A 23,216-nucleotide genomic window follows, 5' to 3' on the forward strand; every position below is an offset into this window, starting at 1 on the left:
AATTTACTCCACCCCGCGGTGGTTGAGTAAAAGCCGAGCCTCTCCCTCGCGTCGCTCCCCTTGCCCCTGCAAATTCACCGGTGCGACTCCCGGCGACCGCCCGCTGGCCCCGCCGTTTCTCCGTTGCCTCCCCTGCCCTTCGCCACCCTTCTGCATGACCTCAAGTCTGTTCGGCGGCCGTCGCCGGAATCAAGGTGAAATGCCGCTGCCGTCGCCATTGTTGATTCTTCTGCTTTTTTGCTTCTTCTTTTTCTGTGGGCCGCCACTTCTCAAGTGTTCGACGAATTGCCTATGTGAGTTTTTTTATCGTTTCTTTGTGAACCGAGCCGTCTGGATTGAACCTAGCCGTTTGAATTGTAAATGAAGAGGTTGAGGGAGATGGTTTTGGAGGACTCATCGTCATCCGAAGAGGAAGAAGTCGACGATGACTTTGATACCGTTTTAGGCATGACTTCCAATGACGGTGTTCAGCGGCCGAGGCGAGGATCACAATTTGTCCGCATACACATCAATCATGATAGAGCGGAGGGTCATGCGAAGATCATGAGAGAATACTTTGACCCAAAGCCAACCTATCCGGAGAAGTACTTACGCCGGCGCTTTCCTATGCACACAGGTATTTTTCTGACCACTGCAAAAGCCGTTGAGAGATATGATGATTGGTTCAAGCTTCGGAGAAATGCATGTGGAGAGATAAGTGGAAGCCCTCTGATGAAATGCATTGCGGCTGTTCGAGTCTTTGCATATGGGCGTTCGACCGATACAATCGATGACTGTGTCCGCGTTGGTGAAGATACAATCTTGGAGGCTGGTCGAAGGTTCACTAAAGCAGTGATCGTTGTATTTGGCCCGGATTACTTGAGAGCACCAACCGAGGAAAACACCCAGAGACTGATGACTGGGGGTGAATAAAGAGGATGGCCAAGGATACTTGGATCACTTGACTGTATGCACTAGACATGGAAGAATTGTCTTGCAGGGTGGAAGGGTCAGTACAAAGGCCACTGAAACGATCCAACGATCATTCTTGAGGCAGTTGCATCGAAGGATATTTGGATATGACATTGATTCTTTGGTTTACCTCACTCTCACAATGGCTTGAATGTGCTGTTGAGATCATTGCTGTTTTCTAGGCTTATTAAATTTTGAATTCAGTTTGTAAACTATATTCATGATTTGCTTGAACATTCAAATTTATGTTTAGTTTCTATATGTGTGCTAACACGCAGTTGCAATTTATACTAGAATTGCAAAGTTTAGATTTTTTTTACTCCGTTAAATATAGGGGATTGCTAGGACCGGCCAAAACTTAGTGGAGTAAATATACTCCACTAAGGGTTTACTCCACCGGATACTTCACTATTTTAGGGGATCGGTTAGACATGCCCTAAACAAGGTGAAGGTGGCGTATGACTGTCCAAGAGTCATAAAAGAACTTCATTCTCCAAAACACCTGGGTGACAATTGCATGATCTTGAAGTAAATTATGTCTCGCTCTACTCAATGCTTGGCCTGTGAATTTGCCTACGAACGGCCCTCTTGTAATGAGGAGGCGCATAGATTAGCCCATATGGCTACGACCTTAGATTTTGGACGCCATCTGTGGGTGTCCAACCCTCTGAACAACTTATGTGTCTCTTTGGGGATTAATTCGTCAGTGATTGACGTGAAACTAAGTGGTAAAAAATGGAGTTCACCCATTCATATATCATGGCAAGGCGTCCTTCAAGCTCCTGGCATAGACTTCCAACCTTTTCAACCCTTCTTCTGGAGAAGCCGCCTCACCCAACTGCTTTACCATTGCACTCCCGATGATCACTCCATCTGCACCCCACTCTGCAATCTGTTCTCATGTACAATCAGGACACATACACAACATAATTAATTAGCTTGCTAACTTTTGATATACAAACATCATAGTACTAATTTATGGTGAATGTTCCAATGTAGTAGTAAAACAAGTTATCTACCTGCTTAACATGGTCAGGGGTCGAAATTCCAAAGCCTACAGCCACTGCCTTGTCAGTGACCTGCAAGCAATCAGAATCACATTAGCATGCAAGCCATAATTTAATTATCATTAAACTGAAAAAGTATTTATATCGGGTAAACCTGCTTAATCTCCTTAAGAAGACTCTCAACGCGTGGGTTCACGGTTGCACGGGCACCTGTAACTCCGTCGACACTTACCTGCATATAATGTGATTATGAGTGGTTCTGTACACACAAAGATGCAGAGGCCCTAAGGCTTTGCCTTCCTTTTCCCCCAAAAGTGCAATAATTATAGTTAAATTTTAATCACTATGCCCTTTTTTTGCGGAATTATCATGCCTAGTTAACAAACAGTTATGATTCTTATGTGCATCCGCAGAAATGTACAAGGTAAACGAAGCCTCCTGAAGCTTCAGTGATCTCCTTCATCCTCTCTGGCGGTGTAGATGGTGTTGTAAGTAAAACCTGCAAACATATTTACTTAGTAATAGTTGGTGCTACTAATAAACTTGATTTGTTTCAACAACCTGTTTTATTTCAGTCATATGATATACTAATTGTTAACGGTTGAATCAAGTTACTATTAGTTACCAGCTCTAGCTCGTTTTTGATTGCTTCATCCCTGAAAGCACTTGTCTCGGCATAAGGAAGATCGGGTACTATAAGACCTGAAACACATATATACGGATGCATATGAGGCTGTGTACATCCGTCGATGATGCAGACTTGCAGAGGCAGGAAGATAAAGATGCAGGCAACAAATATTCTTCCAGTATAAAAAAGATGGATATGTTTGGCTTCAGTTTAGCATTTAAATTTTAGACTAACTTATCATGATCAATGTACTAAGCATTTTTAAGATGAGTCTGCGTAATGTCCTGACTAGAGATTGAAATGTGTGTGGGTTTGATTAGCACTGATACATAGTCTGCCTGTTTAATTACCTTTTACGCCGGCTTCCTTGACGGCGGCGGCGAAGCTCGCCGTCCCTCGCTGTGCAATGGGGCTGAAGTAGGAGAAGATCACCACGGGGCAGGAAAGCTCCGGCGTCACCTCCTTCAGCATCGCCATGATGGCGTCAGCCGTCGCGCCAGCGGCCAGCGCGCGTGCCGCGGAGGCCTTGATGACGGCCCCGTCGGCTGAGGCATCCGAGAAGGGCATGCCTAGCTCGACGACATCCGCGCCCAGGGCGTCGAGGAGCCTCAGCGCCGCCGCCGTCGTCGCCAGGTCCGGGTCGCCGGCGGTGATGTACGGGATGAAGGCCGTCTGCATGCGTGCATGCGCGCAGCGGTGAAACCTCAACATCCATACACCAATCCATCGATACCTACGCATATGTATGCATGCACATGCTGCATGTTACTGTAGTTACGTACTTACTTACGTACCTTGCCCTTCTCCATGACTTTGGACATGGCCTGCGACACGGACAGGCCGCGCTCGCCGGCGACGGCAGGCACGGGCACGGGCGCCGGGGCCTCGGCGAGCGATCCCGCCGGGACCGTGGCTGCTGGATTTCCAGACATTGAATCCGTTCTGTGGAGAGAAACGATGGAGGGCTTATCCTCGAATATATCCCTCAACCTTTTCGGATCACAAGAATTGGGAATGCGATCTTTATATCCATCTGCGCCCCACCATTTTAAACCGTGATGTGTTTTAAACCAATATGATTATTTTAAATTTGATTGCCCGAACAACAACCTTGTTTTTTTAAGAAAAGACACCTGAAGGGCATCTGATATATTTATAGGGAAAGTAGTGACTGATACTTTATTTATGAAGGAAAAAAGAAGATAATACATGCCAGAGCATTATGTCAAGTCTGAAAACCCTCAAACGGGGGAGCTATCTGGTGCCCATGAGACGGTGCTACGATTAACATTGGGAGTACCTAGAACTCATCTAGATGAGACGTAATTTGGTCTCATTCACCTGAAAACAAAAACGGATACAACCCATATCAGCACACACGCATCTTATAGCACCACATCCAATGGCTATAAAAGGTGAATGAGACCAAATTAAATCTCATCTAGATGAGTTCTAGCAAAACTGATTAACATTTGGGAGGATCAATGGATCCCAAGGAGTAATGATCGCAAGATAATGATACCTAGAGGATATTGTTTGTTGCAGACTGCTCAGGATCTAATTGACCCAACCTCATGTTTTTTTTTTTGCATAGCAATGCACCAAGTCAGGATGTTTCACTGTGAATTCGGCGTACTAGGCGGCGTGGAGATCCGAATAGACAACTAGTATTTTTTTTGGCATCGGCCATGAAAGATTCTAATCTTCAAAGGATTCTTCAATGTCCACATGTGTTTATAGTGAAAAAACACGACTGCTATGAGTTGGAGATACACGGACCTCATTGTGAACTTGGCACCATTAAGCTTCCATTTCACTACATTATCCAGATCATTCAACTCCATCCCCTGGACCAGGTTAACCAAATCCAGCCATTGCACATACAATTCATCAACTAGAGTTCTCCTAAATTGCATATGATGGAGCCCAACCTCCATAATCTCTTTGACTCGATCCAGCTATGGAGGCTGACTGGTGCAAGATGCATCGAGAGCCCCTTTGGGGAGCCGCCATGAGAGATAGGCCTTAGACAGGGAGAGAAGAGCCGGCTGTGGCAATCCTCCCAAGACCCTAGTGCTCGTTTTCGTTCATGTTTCCTGTTTTTGATCCCAGGGTCCACCCCATTTTGTATTCCCGTTGCTCTCTGCTAATGATCATGCAAGGCCAGCAATTGCTGGATCTTTCAAAAATTATAATCTCTTTGACAGTTTGTAGCTTAGAGAAAGAAAAAAAATGCACAATCTTGGGAATTGACTACATAATGCGCATGCCAACTATCCTCCCAAAATAAGTTTTTTTTCTCCATTGCCCACAATTCTTGTGATGTACTGTTTGAAAAATGTGGTTCACACTGACAATGCTTGGCCAAAAAAGAGATCCAGAATTTCCTCTCTGCATTTGAGACAATGTTTTCCTCATAAGGTATTTACCATATTTTGCCACATTACAGTAACTGTTTCCAGTTTCCAAAGCAACTTGCATAGTAGTCTTTGCTTCATAGTTTGCAGATGAGTCAATTACATTGATGGTGCTAGAACTTGGCGCAAAAGGTCACTTTGGTGCTAGAAGTTGCGGTGTACATCGAAGTGGTGCAAAAACTTGGCTCAAACGTGCAAATACAGTGCTAATCGTATTTATACAGAATCTACGCTGACTAGGCGCGTGGGTCCCACTGTCAGCCACTGGACCTGGAAGAGGGGGGTGTGGCCTGTTTTTTTAAACCTCGGAATATATCTTTTTGCAAAAAAAGATCCATATATGGACGTGCCATTTTTCATCTCTAAACAGTGGGTCCCGTCGGTCAAAATTAACAAGAAAAAGGGCAGACCAAGACTCGAACACACGACCAAGGCTAGAGAGCAAACCTGTCCTACCGGTTCACTATTCCTGTTACAACGTCATTAATGGATAACTAACCTATATGTATTCAGAAGGTTCTTTATGGCAACATGTATTTAACAGGTTTTTTTTAGAGAAACTCGCTATCTTTATTCAAACAAAGCAAAGGTCATAGGTACAAGGTTTGGGTCATGAGGATTGCCCAACCAAATATGTGGACCTACACCTAAATTATGTATCTAACAGGTACGCATCTGAAGTTTGGATGGGCTGCAGATATTGCGGCCCATTTTGCACGAGCTATTTTTTAAAGATATATTTATAAAATGTAAGTTACAAAATTATGTACCGCTCAAAAAAAAGTTATAAAATTATGTTTAAATGTTTGTGTGCTATAAATGTTTATACAAACAAACCATGATTAGTAAATAAAAAATTAAATACACATGCATGCACTATATAAAATATCTAGTTAATACAGAAATATAAAATGTATATTAAATAAAAATGTTCATGTGTTATTTTCTAAACAATGGTATATTTATTTTAAAAATACCATGCATCCCAACGAAATAAATTATTTTTAAAACTTGTTCATGTATTATTTCAAAACACATTCGTATATTTAAATAATATTATGAATTGTAAATATATTTATATAATTTAAAATGATAAAATTTATTTTAAATTACATTTGAAAATATTATTTATTGTAAATATATACTGTTTTCGAATATAAGTCATTAGTAAAAAATATACACCTGTGAATAATTATAGTTGTTAAGTAAATGTTTGTATTCATCATTATAAAATTTAAATATATGTCATGAGTATATACTTTTTTTATTCATTAAACATTGTATATAATACACATTTTAAATGTCCATAATAACTAAATATTTTATATATACACGGGTATATATTTCATTGTTTTTTATTACAAAGTATTGATAACAAACAAATATTGGAACATAATTTTTATTACTTACGTTTTAAAATATCTTATAAAAATAGCTTGTGAAAAATGGGCTGCATTATCTACAGCCCACTTAAGCTCCACATGCGTCTTCGCTAAATATTTTATACGGTTATGATCATTAGAGAACTAAACAATGTTTATGTTGGAGTGGTTAGCTGGTTGTTTAGGTAACCTGTGGTCACGGGATCAAAACCTGGGTGAAATCTTTTATTTTAATATTGACAGGCGGGCCCACTAGGCATAGAGAAGAAAAATGCCACGTCCATATGGTCTTTTTTGTCAAAAATATATTTTAGGGATTTTTGAAAAAAACATTCTGCCTGGTTCACGGGCTGACAGCGGACCCCACGTGCCTAGTCAGCACAAATTATGTATACAAAATGGGATATGCACTGTATTTGCACGCCCAAGCCAAGTTTCTGCACCACTTTAATGTACACCGCAACTTCTAGCACCAAAGTGACCATTTACGCCAAGTTCTAGCACCACCGGTGTAATTGACTCTTTGCAGATCAAGGATTCCCATATCACCAGTCTTTAGGTAGACAAGCTGTAGGTCAGCTCAATAACTGACATATCTTTTGATCCTTCTTTTCCAGAAATAGACTTTTACCACGCTTTATATTAATAAAGCCACAGGGCCAAATGATACAAGAAATCCAGGAAATCCTTAAGAGTCTATCAAAGAAAAATACATCACAAAGCAAATCGAGAATGCTAAAAACACATAAAAATGTACCACTAAACGCCTCAAGCTCGTCACCAAGAGGAGAACAAAAGACACGCCGCATGGATGAGGGATCACCACACTCATTGACAATTCGCCCAAGAGGGACATGATGCAAAAGTGTGGCCACCGCTGAGTCAGCCGAAGAGGACAAAGGTTTTCACCCTGAGTGTTGGAAGGTGAGGGAGTCCTAGACTAAGGGGTCCTCGGACGTCCGGCCTGTTAGTCGTGGGCCGGACTGATGGACTGTGGAGATACAAAGACCGAAGACCCTACCCGTGTCCGGATGGGACTCTCCTTGGCATGGAAGGCAAGCTTGGCGATCAAATATGTAGATTCCTTTCTCTGTAACCGACCTTTGTAACCCTAGATCCTCCCGGTGTCTATATAAACCGGAGCACTTAGTCCGGAGGGGGATACTCATTACCATAGTCATACATGCTAGACTTCTAGGGTTTAGCCATTACGATCTCGTGGTAGATCAACTCTTGTCATACTCATATTCATCAAGATCAATCAAGCAGGAAGTAGGGTATTACCTCCATAGAGAGGGCCCGAACCTGGGTAAACATTGTGTCTCCTGTCTCCTGTTACCATCGACCTTAGACGCACAGTTCGGGACCCCCTACCCGAGATCCGCCGGTTTTGACACCGACATTGGTGCTTTAATTGAGAGTTCCACTGTGCTGTCCCCAAAAGGTTTGATGGCCCCTTCAATCATCGACAACGATGCTGTCCAAGAGGAAACCTTCCTTCCTAGACAAATCTTCATGTTTGGCTGCTTCGCACTGCGGGCCAACTCGCTTGGCCAGCTGGAGCAGATCGACAACTACGCCCCTGGCCATCAGGTCAGATTCGGGAGCTTGTACTACGTCGCGGATATCCGCGGAGACTTGATCTTCGACGGATTCGGGACCGCGGCAGTCGCTCCCCGTCGACACGATGAGCATGACTTAAATCTGTCATCGGACCAAACTCAGGAAATCACACCTGTAACAGCTCTGGCCTTAGATCCGGAGCAGATCGCGCCATCCAAGGACGGGAAGTTCAACCCTGCCACGGAGCCCACAGACTCTGCAGCGTTGGAGCCGCACACAGACCTAACCTCGGCAGAGGCCTGTGTCATCGGAACCTCGGACTCGTTTCCGGCTATAAGTTCCGAGCCATGTGCGTCCGCATATTCGATCGCCGAATTCAGCGACGCGGACATCTTCCAGCACTCACCTTTAGGCGACGTGCTAAAATCGTTAAAGAACCTATCTCTAGCGGAGGACTCTCAGCCGAATTATATCCGGTTTGAGCTGGAGGCGGATGATGGAGAATTTCGTTTCCCACCCACCGCCCACTTCATAGCCACTGTCGAAGACCTAACCGACACGCTCGATTACGACTCCGAAGAAATCGACGGTATGGACGAAGATGCCGGAGACGAGGAGGCCCAAAACCCGCCGTTCACTGGACGATGGACGACCACTTTCTCATATGACATATACATGGTAGATGCGCCCAAAACTAATAGCGGCGATGACAAGGAAAACCCAGCGAAGGAGGACCCTCCTAAGACACAACCAAAGTGCCGGCGTCAGCGGCGCCGCTCTAAATCGCGCCGCAGCAGAGACAACAACACCGGCACAGGAGACGACAACACTCCGGATGGTGCCGAAGACACAGAAGAACCCGATGAACAAACTGCCGAACAAGACAATCGGGAAGATGGGCAAGTCAGCCCTGACGAACAGGCCATAGAAGAAGACTCGGAGGACGGTAGTTATCATCTGCTCTCCGATGAGGAGGTGAGCCTCGGCAACGAAGACTTCATCGTGCCTGAGGAACCTCTCGAGCAGGAGCGCTTTAAGCTTCAGCTAATAGCCACTGCGAGGAGCCTGAAAAAGAAGCAGCAGCAGCTTCAAGCTGATCAAGACCTGCTCAATGACAAATGGACCGATGTCCAGCCAAAAGTTACCCGAAGCGCAAATTGCTACCTCAGTTCGATGGCGAGGCGCCAGAGCCCGCACCAGCATCACGCAATGCGGGTGATCGGCCACCGTGCGGTCGGGATAAAACGGCAACTCGAGCCGAAAACCAGACTGTCCCACCTCGCCGTAAAGGCAGGGATAAGACAGCCCGAGGCTATACATATGACCTTCGTCAAGACCTGGACAGTAGAGCAGAACATACAAGATCGATCTACGGATCGCGAGGACGTGTCTTGACACGTGAGGACGGCTATCTTTTCGGACGTGACAAACCTAGTCACGCCCGGGCCGAAAACCGCAGACGGACTCCATCGGAGCTATGTCGCGATGCGGCCCGATATAGAGGCGCCGCACATCCTCTTTGCTTCACTGACGAAGTAATGGATCATGAATTCCCAGAAGGGTTCAAACCCGTAAACATCGAATCATACGATGGAACAACCGATCCCGCGGTATGGATCGAGGATTTTATTCTCCACATCCACATGGCCCGCGGGGATGATCTTCATGCCATCAAATACCTCCCACTAAAACTCAAACGGCCAGCTCAGCACTGGCTAAACAGTCTGCCTGAAAATTTCATTGGCAGCTGGGAGGACTTGGAGGAAGCTTTCCTTGACAACTCCCAAGGTACATATGTCCGGCCACCAGATGCCGATGACTTAAGCCACATAGTCCAACAAGCTGGAGAGTCAGCGAGGAAATTCTGGACTAGGTTCCTAACTAAAAAGAACCAGATCATCGACTGTTCGGATGCCGAAGCCCTAGCGGCCTTTAAACATAGCATCCGTGACGAATGGCTCGCCCGCCACCTCGGCCAGGAAAAGCCGAAGTCCATGGCAGCCCTCACGGCACTTATGACCCGCTTCTGTGTGGGTGAGGATAGCTGGCTGGCCCGTAGCAAAAACATAGCAAGCAAAATAGGCACCTCCAAGGGAAAAAAATAGAAATGGCAAGCTCCGACGCAACAGACACAAACGCCGAAGCAATGGCGACAACACCGAGGACACGACAGTCAATGACGGATTCAGTGGTTGCAAGTCCGGTCAGCGGAAGAAGCCATATAAAAGAAACAATAAGGGACCATCCAGCTTGGACCGCATACTCGATCGTCCGTGCCAAATTCATGGCACCCCAGATAAACCAGCCAATCATACCAACAGATATTTTTGGGTTTTCAAACAGGCCGGCAAATTAAATGCCGAGAACAAAGAAAAGGGATCACAAAGCGAGGACGATGACGAGGAGCCCCGGCAACCGAACACAGGGGGACAAAAGAAGTCCTCCCCCAGGTCAAAACGGTGAACATGATATATGCTACACACATCCCCAAGAGGGAGCGCTCAAGGACGTCTATGCGATAGAGCCAGTCGCCCCAAAATTTAATCCATGGTCGTCATGCCCGATCACTTTTGATCGACGGGACCATCCGACCAGTATCCGTCATGGCGGTTCAGCCGCATCGGTCCTTGACCCAATAATGGACAGATTCCACCTCACGCGAGTCCTTATGGACGGCGGCAGCAGCCTGAATCTGCTCTATCAGGATATAGTGCACAAAATGGGCATTAACCCATCATGGATCAAGCCCACAAAGACCACCTTCAAAGGAGTCATACCAGGTGTAGAGGCCCGCTGCACGGGCTCAATTACGCTAGAGGTTGTCTTCAGATCTCCGGACAACTTCCGAAGCGAAGAGTTAATCTTTGATATCGTTCCTTCTCGCAGCGGCTATCACGCACTGCTCGGACGAGCCGCATTTGCTCGATTCAATGTGGTGCCTCATTATGCTTACCTCAAGCTCAAGATGCCCGGGCCACGCGGCATCATAACAGTTAATGAAAACACGGAACGCTCCCTCCGTACAGAAGAGCACACCGCTGCCTTAGCAGCAGAAGTACAGAGTGGCCTTCTCAAGCAGAACCTTAATTCGGCTGCCAAGCCCCCGGACACCGTTAAGAGGGTCCGGACCATTCTACAGCAGGACAGCTCGACTCGTCAAGAGCTTGACTAGCAATTTGGCCTCCGTCCCAGCCCCAATCAATAGACGGCATTCGTACCGCGCATACATAACTACGCATACCATGGGCATAGACGGAGGCATACCTACCTTGTGATCCATAGTATGGCTCGACCGCCCCCGGACACATATACTTTCATTGTTTATCTTCCCCCTTTTCAGGTCCCTTTTCCGCAGGCATCCCTGATGGCTTGATCACCGGTCCTGTCAAAGGATAAACACACCAAGCTGGCAAGAAGCACAAGCGTGCCGGGGAATTTCTAGGTGTTTTCTTTAATGATCACTCTACCTGTTTTCAGGACCCACACGCAGCTCTCCCTTGGTAATGGCATGTCAAATAGCCTGTTGCTTATCGCACTATTTGTATCAATGCGCCTTGACGTATTAATAAAATTGCAATGGAAACAATTTTGCGTCCCAAATTTAAGGGCCCCAGCTAATTAACTTTTGCACCTTGTTTATTTTCCTTTTTCTATTGACAACCTTATCAGTTAGCACCCGTACACTCTGGTACGTTTCATATTCGCCAGGGGCTTTATAGCGCCCCGCAATACGGCAACAAAGTTCGAACACTTTTTACAGTATAGTTCGGCACCCCGAATTTAGCATTATATGCATTGGCTCTAAATCATGTCTTTGGTCAATAGTTGGGTTGCCCGGCTCCTGTGCTTGCTACCTTACGTTTCCCTATATCGGCTAAGATAGTAAAGGGAGAACTACTGCGATTGTGCCCTGGTTTACCGATGGAGCACCTCAGTAGAGAACGCCAAAAACTGACTGTCATGATGCGGCGAGAGCCGGTCAGCTCTTCAGAGGTCTCAAATCGATGGAGATTTTTTCCACATTACGCGAGGGATTGGTACTAACCCGATCAGGCGCTTATTGCACTCTAGTTCAGATACTAGGGGCTGCGCCAACATTTTTATTGTCAAACTCCTATGGCTAAGTGAGGGCGTTAAAGCCGCATAGTCTGATTGCCTGGTTCATTGCGCTAAACAACTCCTTCAAGGACCATATAATTGGATCAAAAGTGTTTAGATTCCATCCCGAACACCCCCGTACTACCTACATGGGGGCAGAAGCCGACGACTGGCCAACCCTCAGATTTCATACAACACGGCCGCACAGGAGGTAAATTTTTTTATATTACATAAACAACTTTGTTTGATCATACAAGGCCGAGACAACATGAATGTATTCATTCAAAAATAATGTCTTTTGCACATTGCGTCGCCACAATGCGAGACCCCTCCAGGACGTCTCCAAAGTATCGCTCGGGTGTGCGGTGCTCCTTGCCCTCAGGCGGCCCCTCGGTCGCTAACTTGACGGCGTCCATCTTCGCCCACCACACCTTGACATAGGCGAAGGCCAGGCGCGCGCCCTTGATGCAGACCGACGGCTTGATGACGTCCACCCGAGGACAGGCATTCACCAGCCGCTTCACGAGGCCGAAGTAACTACTGGGTATAGCTTCGGCAGGCCACAGCCGGATTATCAAATCCTTCATGGCCAGTTCGGCCACCCTATGCAGCTCGACCAACTGTTTCAGCTGATCAGTGAAGGGCACTAGATGTTCTGGCGCAAGGTACTGCGACCAGAACAACTTCTCCGTCGAGCTCCCTTCTTCGGCCCGGAAGAACTCCGCAGCGTGTGACACGCTGCACGGCAGGTCCGCAAACTCCCCTGGGGAACTCCGAATTCCGGTTAGTAAGAAATACTTCTTCTTCACATATTTGCTTTGCATACTAAACGCCTTACCCGCTGCGATCTTCTTGGCCTCCTGGATCTCCTGGAGGGCGCCCTAGGCTTCAACCCGGGCCTCTTCCGCACTTTGGCGAGCCTTGGCGAGTTCGGTCTCTCGAGCCAAAACATCACCCTCCAAGGCATCACACTTTTTCACTGCGGCCTGGAGCTCTTGCTGAACCTCGTTGAGCCTGGCCTTGAGCTTTTTACGAGCGGCTTGCTCCTTGGCAGCTTTCTCCTCGGCTTCGGCCAGGGCCTTTTTTAGGGCCTCGACCACGGACGTCGCTCCTACACAAATCATGAGATCACAGTCAATACACATCATTTATTCTTTCCGAATATATAGCAAGTCATTGCATACCTTGCTGCTCTTCCAGCTGCTTCCTCGCTTGGCCGAGCTCTCCTTCGGCCCGCTCCAGCTTCTGCTTCAGTCCGGAGACTTGGCAGTGTGTGAGGTGGCGGCTAGCAACGACGCCTGCTTATCGATACAAAGACACATTTAGTTAGTTCCCTGCAAAAATTAATTGATCCTCTATCCGGCTTTTCTTTTCGAACACCGGACAGTGTCTCAGGGGCTACTGTCTATATTGGGACTTTTTCTTTTCTGCGCCGCTTACCTCAAAACCTATCAGCAGGCCGCTGCAGGCTTCAGTCAGTCCGCTTTTAACGGAGTGAACCTTCTCAATCATCGTACCCATAAGGATACGGTGCTCATCCACAATAGAAGCGCCTCGTAGCGATTCCAGCAGATTGTCCGGTGCCTCTGGTTGGACGGAGGTCACCGGCGGGACGGGCGCGCCTCCTTCTTTTGAGGAAGGCTGCTTGCCCGATTCCGGAGCCTTGTGGGTCTCCGGAACCGTATTCGGTTGGGGGCCGAATTGAACCTGGCCCCCATCATCAGTCCCCATGGGGATCTGTTCCTCCATGTGTCCGGCGACCGAGGTCTCACCCTCTGGCGCCGCCTTGGCGACCTCCGGAACCCCTCCCTGGCCAGGAAGGGTCCTTTGGGACGACACCTCAACGTCGCCCTTGGCCGGGGGAGAATGAGTGGCCGGCGGTGACTCGCTGGCCATCGCCTTCGAATCTAGCGAACCTCCCGACGAGGTTCGCAGGGAGCTGTCGTGGGCCGGACTGCAATGGCGTAACTAACCATGTTAATACAATAAGGAGGAAAGGCCAGATACACGGGCGAGCCCGAGTCTGTCAGGACTTATGACGCAACCAGGGGCATGCTCCGCGAGGGTCGTTCCGGACTTCTGTCGACGTCCCACGCAGTTTTATCCGCGAGGGAGCCTTTCCCCTTCTTGGGCGCCTCCGCCTCCAGATTTGTGGAGGCCGCCCTCTTCTTCCTTCCCCCATCAGGGGGAGGGTTGCTTTCCTCCTCCTCCTCATCGTCATCTTCGGCGGCGGAGGAGTGAGTCTTGTCTTCGGACATCACGTCCGGAGTACCTTTGCGGCGGAGGCCACCCCGGCCCCCCTTGGCTTTCTTCTTGGCCTTCTTCTCCGGCGGTTGGTAGGGCGTCGGGGCCAGCATCTTCGTCAGGAGTGGGATGACTGGCTCTTCGGGCAGCGAAGCCGAACTGTGAATTCGCTCCGCCTTCTCCGACCATTCCTGAAACGATAAATTAGCAAAATTCAGTTACCCTCCTTGGACAAACAGGTAGAGGGTACGCCTTGAGATTTAAGGGACTTACCGCGCTGGCGGGGTGGGCCAGATCGTGCCCACGATCCGAGTCTATGGCCGGCGGCTTCTCATCGCCTTTGAAGAGCAGCTTCCAGGCGTCTTCGTGAGTGGTGCCGAAGAGCTTCACCAAGGTCTGGTGCTTCTCCGGATCGAACTCCCATAGAGGGGAAGTTCGGCTTTGGCAGGGGAGGATCTGGCGAACCAGCATAACCTGGATCACGTCGACGAGCTTGATGTTCTTGTTCACCATGCTTTGGATGCGCGTTTGCAGCGCCATCAGCTCATCTGACGAAGACCAATTTGGGCCCTTCTCCATCCAGGAGGTCAGCCGCATTAGAGCCCCGGACTTAAATTCAGGGGTGGCGGCCCAAGTGGCACCGCGGGGCTCTGTGATATAAAACCGCAGCTTCTGCCACTCCTTGAGTCTCCACGAATGTTCCTTGGGGCCATGTGACGTTGGGCATCTTGCTCACCATGGCTCCCCCGCACTCCGCGTGTTGGCCATCCACCACCTTCGGCTTCACGTTGAAAATTTTGAGCCACAGTCCGAAGTGGGGCTGGATGCGGAGGAAAGCCTCACACACGACAATGAATGCCGAGATGTTGAGGAAGGAGTTCGAGGCTAGATCATGGAAATCTAGCCCGTAATAGAACATCAGCCCGCGGACGAAAGGGTGGAGTGGAAACCCTAGCCCACAGACGAAATGAGGGAGGAAAACCACCCTCTCGTTGGGTTTTGGTGTGGGGACGACTTGTCCCTTGGCCGGGAGCTGGTGGGTGATCTCTCTCGTCAGATACCCGGCCTCCCGAAGCTCGGCGATGTCCTTCTACTTGACGGAGGAGGCCATCCACTTGCCCTGAGCTCCGGATCCGGACATGGTTGGGTGTTTGCTTGGAATGGAAAAGACGAGGACTTGGGCGTTGGAGCTCGAGAATGGAAAACCACCCTCTCGTTGGGCTTTGGTGTGGGAACGACTTGTCCCTTGGCCGGGAGCTGGTGGGTGATCTCTCTCGTCAGATACCCGGCCTCCCCAAGCTCGGCGATGTCCTTCTCCTTGATTGAGGAGGCCATCCACTTGCCCTGACCTCCGGATCCGGACATGGTTGGGTGTTTGCTTGGAATGGAAAAGATGAGGACTTGGGCGCTGGATCTTCGGAGGTCTCAAATCGTTGGAGATTTTTTCAGCATTACGCGAGGGATCGGTACTAACCCGATCAGGCGCTTATTGCACTCTAGTTCGGATACTAGGGGTTGCGCCAACATTTTTATTGTCAAACTCCTATGGCTCCCCCGCACTCCGCGTGTTGGCCATCCACCACCTTCGGCTTCACATTGAAAATTTTGAGCCACAGTCCGAAGTGGGGCTGGATGCGGAGGAAAGCCTCACACACGACAATGAATGCCGAGATGTTGAGGAAGGAGTTCGGGGCTAGACCATGGAAATCTAGCCCGTAATAGAACATCAGCCCGCGGACGAAAGGGTGGAGTGGAAACCCTAGCCCACGGACGAAATGAGGGAGGAAAACCACCCTCTCGTTGGGTTTTGGTGTGGGGACGACTTGTCCCTTGGCCGGGAGCTGGTGGGTAATCTCTCTCGTCAGATACCCGGCCCCCCGAAGCTCGGCGATGTCCTTCTCCTTGACGAAGGAGGCCATCCACTTGCCCCGACCTCTGGATCTGGACATGGTTGGGTGTTTGCTTGGAATGGAAAAGATGAGGACTTGGGCGCTGGAGCTCGATAATGGAAGGGCAGAGGAAGAAACAAGACGTGGGTGAAGAAGAGGAAATCCTTATCCCCTTATAAAGGCAGTAAATGTTGAACGCCTCCCCGCTCGCCTATTCCCAAGGGCTGTGTAAACGGCACGGTTGGATTACCCACGCCCGTATTGATGAGAATCCCGCAATAAGGGGACATGATCCCTGCTTTGACAAGACGTGCCAAGGGAAACCGCATCTCGAAATGCGGAACGGCAGATGAAAACGGTTCGAAATAATGACTAGGAGGATGTGATGTCATCTTGCAAAAAGTTGTCAGCGGATTGGACTCATGAAATATTATACTCTCTGCGGCTGTGTGTGTGGTACTTGTGTTGCAGATCCGGACACGTTCGTTGCGTCCGAAGACTATCTTGGAGTATTTGGAAGGAGGAACCCTCCTTGCAATGCCGAAGACAATCTGCACGCCGGACACCTCGTCATTGAAGCCTGTTTCAGGGGCTACTGAGGGAGTCTTGGACTAAGGGGTCCTCGGACGTCCGGCCTGTTAGTCGTGGGTCGGACTGATGGGCTGTGAAGATACAAAGACCGAAGACTCTACCCGTGTCCGGATGGGACTCTCCTTGGCGTGGAAGGCAAGCTTGGCAATCAAATATGTAGATTCCTTTCTCTGTAACCGACCTTTGTAACCCTAGATCCTCCCGGTGTCTATATAAACCGGAGGACTTAGTCCGGAGGGGGATACTCATTACCATAGTCATACAGGCTAGACTTCTAGGGTTTAGCCATTACGATCTCGTGGTAGATCAACTCTTGTGATACTCATATTCATCAAGATCAATCAAGCAGGAAGTAGGGTATTACCTGAAGGAAATATGCCCTAGAGGCAATAATAAAGTTATTATTTATTTCCTTATATCATGATAAATGTTTATTATTCATGCTAGAATTGTATTAACCGGAAACATGATACATGTGTGAATACATAGACAAAGAGAGTGTCACTAGTATGCCTCTACTTGACTAGCTCGTTGATCAAAGATGGTTATGTTTCCTAGCCATAGACATGAGTTGTCATTTGATTAACGGGATCATATCATTAGGAGAATGATGTGATTGACTTGACCCATTCCTTTAGCTTAGCACTCGATCGTTTAGTATGTTGCTATTGCTTTCTTCATGACTTATACATGTTCCTATGACTATGAGATTATGCAACTCCCGTTTACCGGAGGAACACTTTGTGTGCTACCAAACATCACAACGTAACTGGGTGATTATAAAGGTGCTCTACAGGTGTCTCCGAAGGTACTTGTTGGGTTGGCGTATTGCGAGATTAGGATTTGTCACTCCGATTGTCGGAGAGGTATCTCTGGGCCCACTTAGTAATACACATCACTATAAGCCTTGCAAGCATTGTGACTAATGAGTTAGTTGCGGGATGATGTATTACGGAACGAGTAAAGAGACTTGCCGATAACGAGATTGAACTAGGTATCGAGATACCGACGATTGAATCTTGGGCAAGTAACATACCGATGACAAAGGGAACAACGTATGTTGTTATGCGGTCTGACCGATAAAGATCTTCGTAGAATATGTGGGAGCCAATATGAGCATCCAGGTTCCGCTATTGGTTATTGACCGGAGAGGTGTCTCGGTCATGTCTACATAGTTCTCGAACCCGTAGGGTCCGCACGCTTAACGTTACGATGACGGTTATATTATGAGTTTATGTGTTTTGATGTACCGAAGGAGTTTGGAGTCCCGGATGAGATCGGGGACATGACGAGGAGTCTCGAAATGGCCGAGACGTAAAGATCGATATATTGGACGACTATATTCGGACTTCGGAAAGGTTCCGAGTGATTCGGGTATTTTTCGGAGTACCGGAGAGTTACGGGAATTCGTATTGGGCCTTAATGGGCCATACGGGAAAGGAGAGAAAGGCCCCAAAGGTGGCCGCACCCCTCCCCATGGACTAGGGAGGGGGGGCGCCCCCTTCCTTCTTTCTCCTTCTCCCTTCCCTTCTCCTATTCCAACAAGGAAAGGAGGAGTCCTACTCCCGGTGGGAGTAGGACTCCCCCCTTGGCGCGCCCTCCTCCTTGGCCGGCCGCCTCCCCCTTGCTCCTTTATATACGGGGGCAGGGGGGCACCCCATGAACAACAATTGATCATTGATCTCTTAGCCGTGTGCGGTGCCCCCCTCCACCATATTACACCTCGATAATATCGTAGCGGTGCTTAGGCGAAGCCCTGCGTCGGTAGAACATCAACATTGTCACCACGCCGTCGTGCTGACGAAACTCTCCCTCAACACTCGGTTGGATCGGAGTTCGAGGGACGTCATTGAGCTGAACGTGTGCTGAACTCGGAGGTGCCGTGCGTTCGGTACTTGATCGGTCGGATCGTGAAGACGTACGACTACATCGACCGCGTTGTGTTAAACGCTTCCGCTATCGGTCTACGAGGGTACGTGGACAACACTCTCCCCTCTCGTTGCTATGCATCACCATGATCTTGCGTGTGCGTAGGAATTTTTTTGAAATTACTACGTTCCCCAACATTACCTCCATAGAGAGGGCCCGAACTTGGGTAAACATTGTGTCTCCTGTCTCCTGTTACCATCGACCTTAGACGCACAGTTCGGGACCCCCTACCCGAGATTCGCCGGTTTTGACACCAACAGAAGGTAGGGGCAAATTAGGGCGGCGCTTGAAGAGGATAATGACTTCCACATGAATCATCACCATAGGGGACGAGGCGTAAAACTTTTGCTCGACCTCCCCTACCCACCAGATCAAGGGAACATGTTATAGACCCACCCCGATGGGGACCCCACACCAATGTACCAAGGACTCCAGATCCGGATGAGGGCTTGGCCGCCACCGTCGGTGACAGGCTTGCGAGGACCGCCTACCATAGCACGCCTCATCACCCACATCGCTGAAGCATGCCGCCAACACTTGCACCGATGCCACTCGCCGGAGAGCTAACTCGTGGAGCCTCACCATCATGGGCTGCTACCCCCGCTTCCATACAGACACTCCATTGCCGAGACGGCATCAGGCCGCCGAAGCATAGGCGTTGACACGAACATTGCATGGATGGTACCGTCATAGCACAACCACCACTAGTCTCGGCCAACACCGAAGCCGATTCACATGTTGTTCTAGGGTCTATTGCACAGATCATTGGGGCCAACTAGCATTGTCGCTAGGGCAGCCCTAGAAGATAGGGGGATGATGTAGCAGGCCTCTATAGGCCAGATCCAGCCGAACCCTCGAAGTTCGCCACAACCCAACCCTAGATCTACTACTACTGAATGCCGGAGACCCGCACGCCACCATATTTGCAACTAGGCACGGACTGGCCCAAACCCGCCCCCTCACCATGCCAATGGGGAGGCTGTCTCACGTCACCCAAACAAACCGCCCCGCCAGAGCACTAGAGCGCCAATAACGAGGACGCCGAGGCTCGAGATGCGTCGCCACCACGAGCCCAGACCGCATCACGTCTCCACCCGCCAAACCTAACCCCGTCACCACCTGCAATCTTACACGTGCATCGATCGACCACCACCAAGAGCTGCCTCACGCCAGATCAGCGCGCAGGCATCGCCACCCACCCGGCTAGGAGAGCCCAACCACCGCCGCCACCACCACACCGGGCGCCGCTGACCAGGCCCGCTATGCAGCCAAGGCCACCGCTAGATCCACGCTGCCATGCATTGTGCCACAGCGGCTATGCATGTGCGCCGAGCCCCGCAACCACCTTCCCTGGCATCGCTATCGTTCCCTCATGGTGCGGCGGTGCGATAGGGAGATGAGGAGGAGATCAAGCACGGCGGTGGCTAGGGTTTCCTGTGTTGCCAGGCGTGGATGATGCGGTGGTGAGGGTGAAGCATTTTTTTTGGCTGCTACTACCTTTATTTGCGAACTACACAGTAAGCTTACGATGATCCCATCTCTTTGACACCCGTTTAGGCACCACCTGGAGGAAAGATAACATGAAAAAGGGTATGCTGCTCACAACATATGCATTAATCAGGATTCCCCTATCCTTGTGTGCTCCCGATCCCGGCTGCACTCATCCAAGTTGGCGAGGGATCAACACGTGCGCCGCGAACCGTGAACAAAACTAAAGCAAAACTGCAAGTAGCAAAGAAAGAAAAGATTCAAAGCCGTTTTTTATGATGTGTCGCGCGTACCTGCCACGGCATCTATCTTTCTGATGCAACCACTGCACGGCGCGCCAATGTACTTATCTCCGTCTCTTTATAGTTCCTATATACATTAGTGTGATCAGCACCACATTCGCTCGAGCAAATGGACCTATCTGTACCTAAAACGGAAGAATCGCAAGAAAGTTGGAGTGCGGCGTTTTGGTGCCCGGGCTCATCTGCACCTCGTCAGAAACAAAATCAAAACAAACACTAGAAAAATTCAAAAAAATCCAAATATTTTTTGGGTGATAGATAATTTTGAGGTTCGCTCCAATTTTTAGATCATTTGGACATCCGAGCAACTCTCAGCAAAAAAGAAAAATCAGGTTAGAACAGTGCGTGAACAGTAAACATTTTACAGACCCCAAATTTGACTTTTTTGCCGAGAGCTGCTCAGATGTCCAAATTATTTGAAAATTGAAGCGAACCGCACACATCAAATTATCTACCACCTAAAAATAATTTGAATTTTTAAAAAAAATTCTAGTATTTGTTTTGATTTTTTTTCGTCAGGGCAAGTGCAGCTGAGCCTGTGCTCAGAAGTGGATTACCAAGAAAGTTGCCTGTAAATTGCCCGGCAACGTTCTGTTGAAGCCGCAGCAAGTTCCGAAGAAAAGAGACGCCGTGGGTGGAACTGCAGCTTGATGGCATTCCTGCCTAGTTTAGGCTCGGTTTGGTAGGCACTAACCGGGATGGAATTCTTTTGAAGGACGCTTAATTAGGACAGACTAGTACTACCAACTCAACTTGAGAGGAAAGCCAACTCGCTAAGCGTAACATCGTTGGTAAACAAATATACTAGATGAGCCCACCAATGAAATCAAGGGGAGATTTACTGGTCGGATAACGCGTCATCATCATGAACAACAGCGGGAGTTTAATCAAGCAGAGTGTCTCTGACGTTGAGTGTGATGGGCCCAAATGATACCATCATGGGATCTTACGAGAGTCGCCCATGATCTCTGGTCGAGCTTCTCTCACGCTCACACGTACTCGAGCACAGCATGCAGCACGCCAGCACTACCTAGCTAGTTGTCCTAGCCAGTTTAGTGGTCATCTTATCTTAGGCCATAGATCGAACCAACATGGCCAACTTTAATCTGTCGACCGATGGTTTTATTGTCTGGAACAACTTCTCTCTGTTCTGCGTGATTGCCCGGGCGACCAGAAAGTAGAGGTCCAACGTACATCGTCGGAAAAGAACGGTCCATTGCTGCAACAAATCCCACAACGTTGAGAGACAAGATCAGCTCAAATAGGTGTACATATTCCTTTGGTTGGATATAAAGGTGGAAAATTCTAGGGTTAACTAACTACCTATGGCTTGGAGCTCACTCTCATTAGCATAAACATGGCATCTCGAGGGCACCAGTACTACTAGTGGAAGTGTACGACACGCTTGGTCAAGTAGGTATTCATCCTATTCGGTAAACCGGATGCTCTTTCGATTGAAGCACGTACTACTCCTTTATTGTACATATATGTAGGATAATTTATGCCGCCAGTGTCGACGAATATCTTAACAACACTTTACCGAGAAGTTTTTCGTTTATGACTGATCCACACAAGCAAACCATTGCTTAATTTGTCCAGAAAATTAAACTAGAAATCAATTTGCAGAGCTGGTACATCATCTATCACCTGAGACCGTACCTTTAATTTGTGCGGCTCCCTTTCTACTTTGGGTGTTTCGGTGCTCCATCCTGTTTTGTCACCAGAAAAATAGATAATTTCTCCAGAGCATCAGCATGAACTTTTCTCCTCCTCATGCTCGGCTTATCTACAGACGCGGACGAATGATTGGACGCGCTATTTTTGCTTTTGCTGGATCAATTCCGGTCCCAAAAATCCAAATGCTATCTATCTTTGTCTCTCTTCCACAAGTGCCAACGTCAGTGAGTTCAATTATTGAGGGGTGAGAAAAACGCAGCAGCACTGGAGTAGGTACCGGCACTTGGCATGTCTCCAGCACAAAAAAGGTGAGAATAGTCAATTCCAAGGCTAATTCGTGCATTGTCAATCGATTGTACCAAGGAAGGGAAAAGGGAAATGGAGGAATATTATGTCTGGGAGTATATATCAACTTGCAAAGGTCACCTACCTTGACCTAATATCCACAGTAAATAGGAGTACCTCTCTTTCTCAAGGTGTCGTTTATTTACGGATGACTAACAAGTTTGTTGAGGAAATGAAGCGGTCGACGTGGAAGTTGCATTGTCAAGACGGAACAAAAGCTACTACAACTTGTTAAAGTTCTTGTGTCAACTTCCTAACATTGATGCATTAGTATGTGGACGTACGTACGACTTAGTGGTTGCTTAATTAGGCGCACGCGGTCGATGGATATATGGACCGAGCGGCACATGTGCAGCCATGTGTGACGTTCACGATCACGTCAATTCGGACCTGGGAGGAACACTGCTACTTCTATACGCGAAAGAAATGGCTGCATGGCCAATTACTCTATTTTTTCAAGCTCGAGCGTCACCTTGAACTGACTGTGATAAATAAAACCTTTGTACATGTGTGTGCAGCCTTGTTGACGTTTTGATTGAGCAACTCGTTCAATTTGTTTATTTCATTGTTGTTGTTGGTTCAGATTCGAGAGTTGGTCATACGGTGTGATGGTCTTTCACATCCCTTGTTTGGTCATAGATACTTGTTAGCGGCTAAATAATGCATGTTTGGTTCAGACATTTCTGAAGGAAGCCATGGGAGCAT

General features: G+C 48.3%; 1 protein-coding gene across 1 annotated transcript; it reads right to left on the reverse strand.

Moving 5' to 3' along the window:
* Positions 1-1,403: 1,403 nt before the first annotated feature.
* Positions 1,404-3,673, reverse strand: LOC109757378 (indole-3-glycerol phosphate lyase, chloroplastic). The gene is made up of 7 exons (XM_020316197.4): positions 3,381-3,673; positions 2,937-3,258; positions 2,584-2,660; positions 2,380-2,457; positions 2,113-2,190; positions 1,971-2,030; positions 1,404-1,843 (listed from the first exon to the last, which is right to left on the reverse strand). Exons 1-7 carry the CDS (start codon positions 3,516-3,518, stop codon positions 1,709-1,711), a joined length of 888 nt encoding a protein of 295 aa, XP_020171786.1. The 5' UTR covers positions 3,519-3,673; the 3' UTR covers positions 1,404-1,708.
* Positions 3,674-23,216: the final 19,543 nt, after the last annotated feature.

Source organism: Aegilops tauschii, chromosome 3 (assembly GCF_002575655.3).
Source record: "Aegilops tauschii subsp. strangulata cultivar AL8/78 chromosome 3, Aet v6.0, whole genome shotgun sequence".
Taxonomy (NCBI): Eukaryota; Viridiplantae; Streptophyta; class Magnoliopsida; order Poales; family Poaceae; genus Aegilops; species Aegilops tauschii.

Excerpts from the sequence above, each read along its gene's own strand:
- LOC109757378 (XM_020316197.4), bottom strand. The coding sequence starts at position 3,518 with ATGTCTGGAAATCCAGCAGCCACGGTCCCGGCGGGATCGCTCGCCGAG. Across the intron at positions 3,259-3,380 it reads AAGTCATGGAGAAGGGCAAG|ACGGCCTTCATCCCGTACAT; the intron begins GTACGTAAGTAA and ends GCACGCATGCAG. Across the intron at positions 2,458-2,583 it reads TCAAAAACGAGCTAGAGCTG|GTTTTACTTACAACACCATC; the intron begins GTAACTAATAGT and ends ATATGTTTGCAG.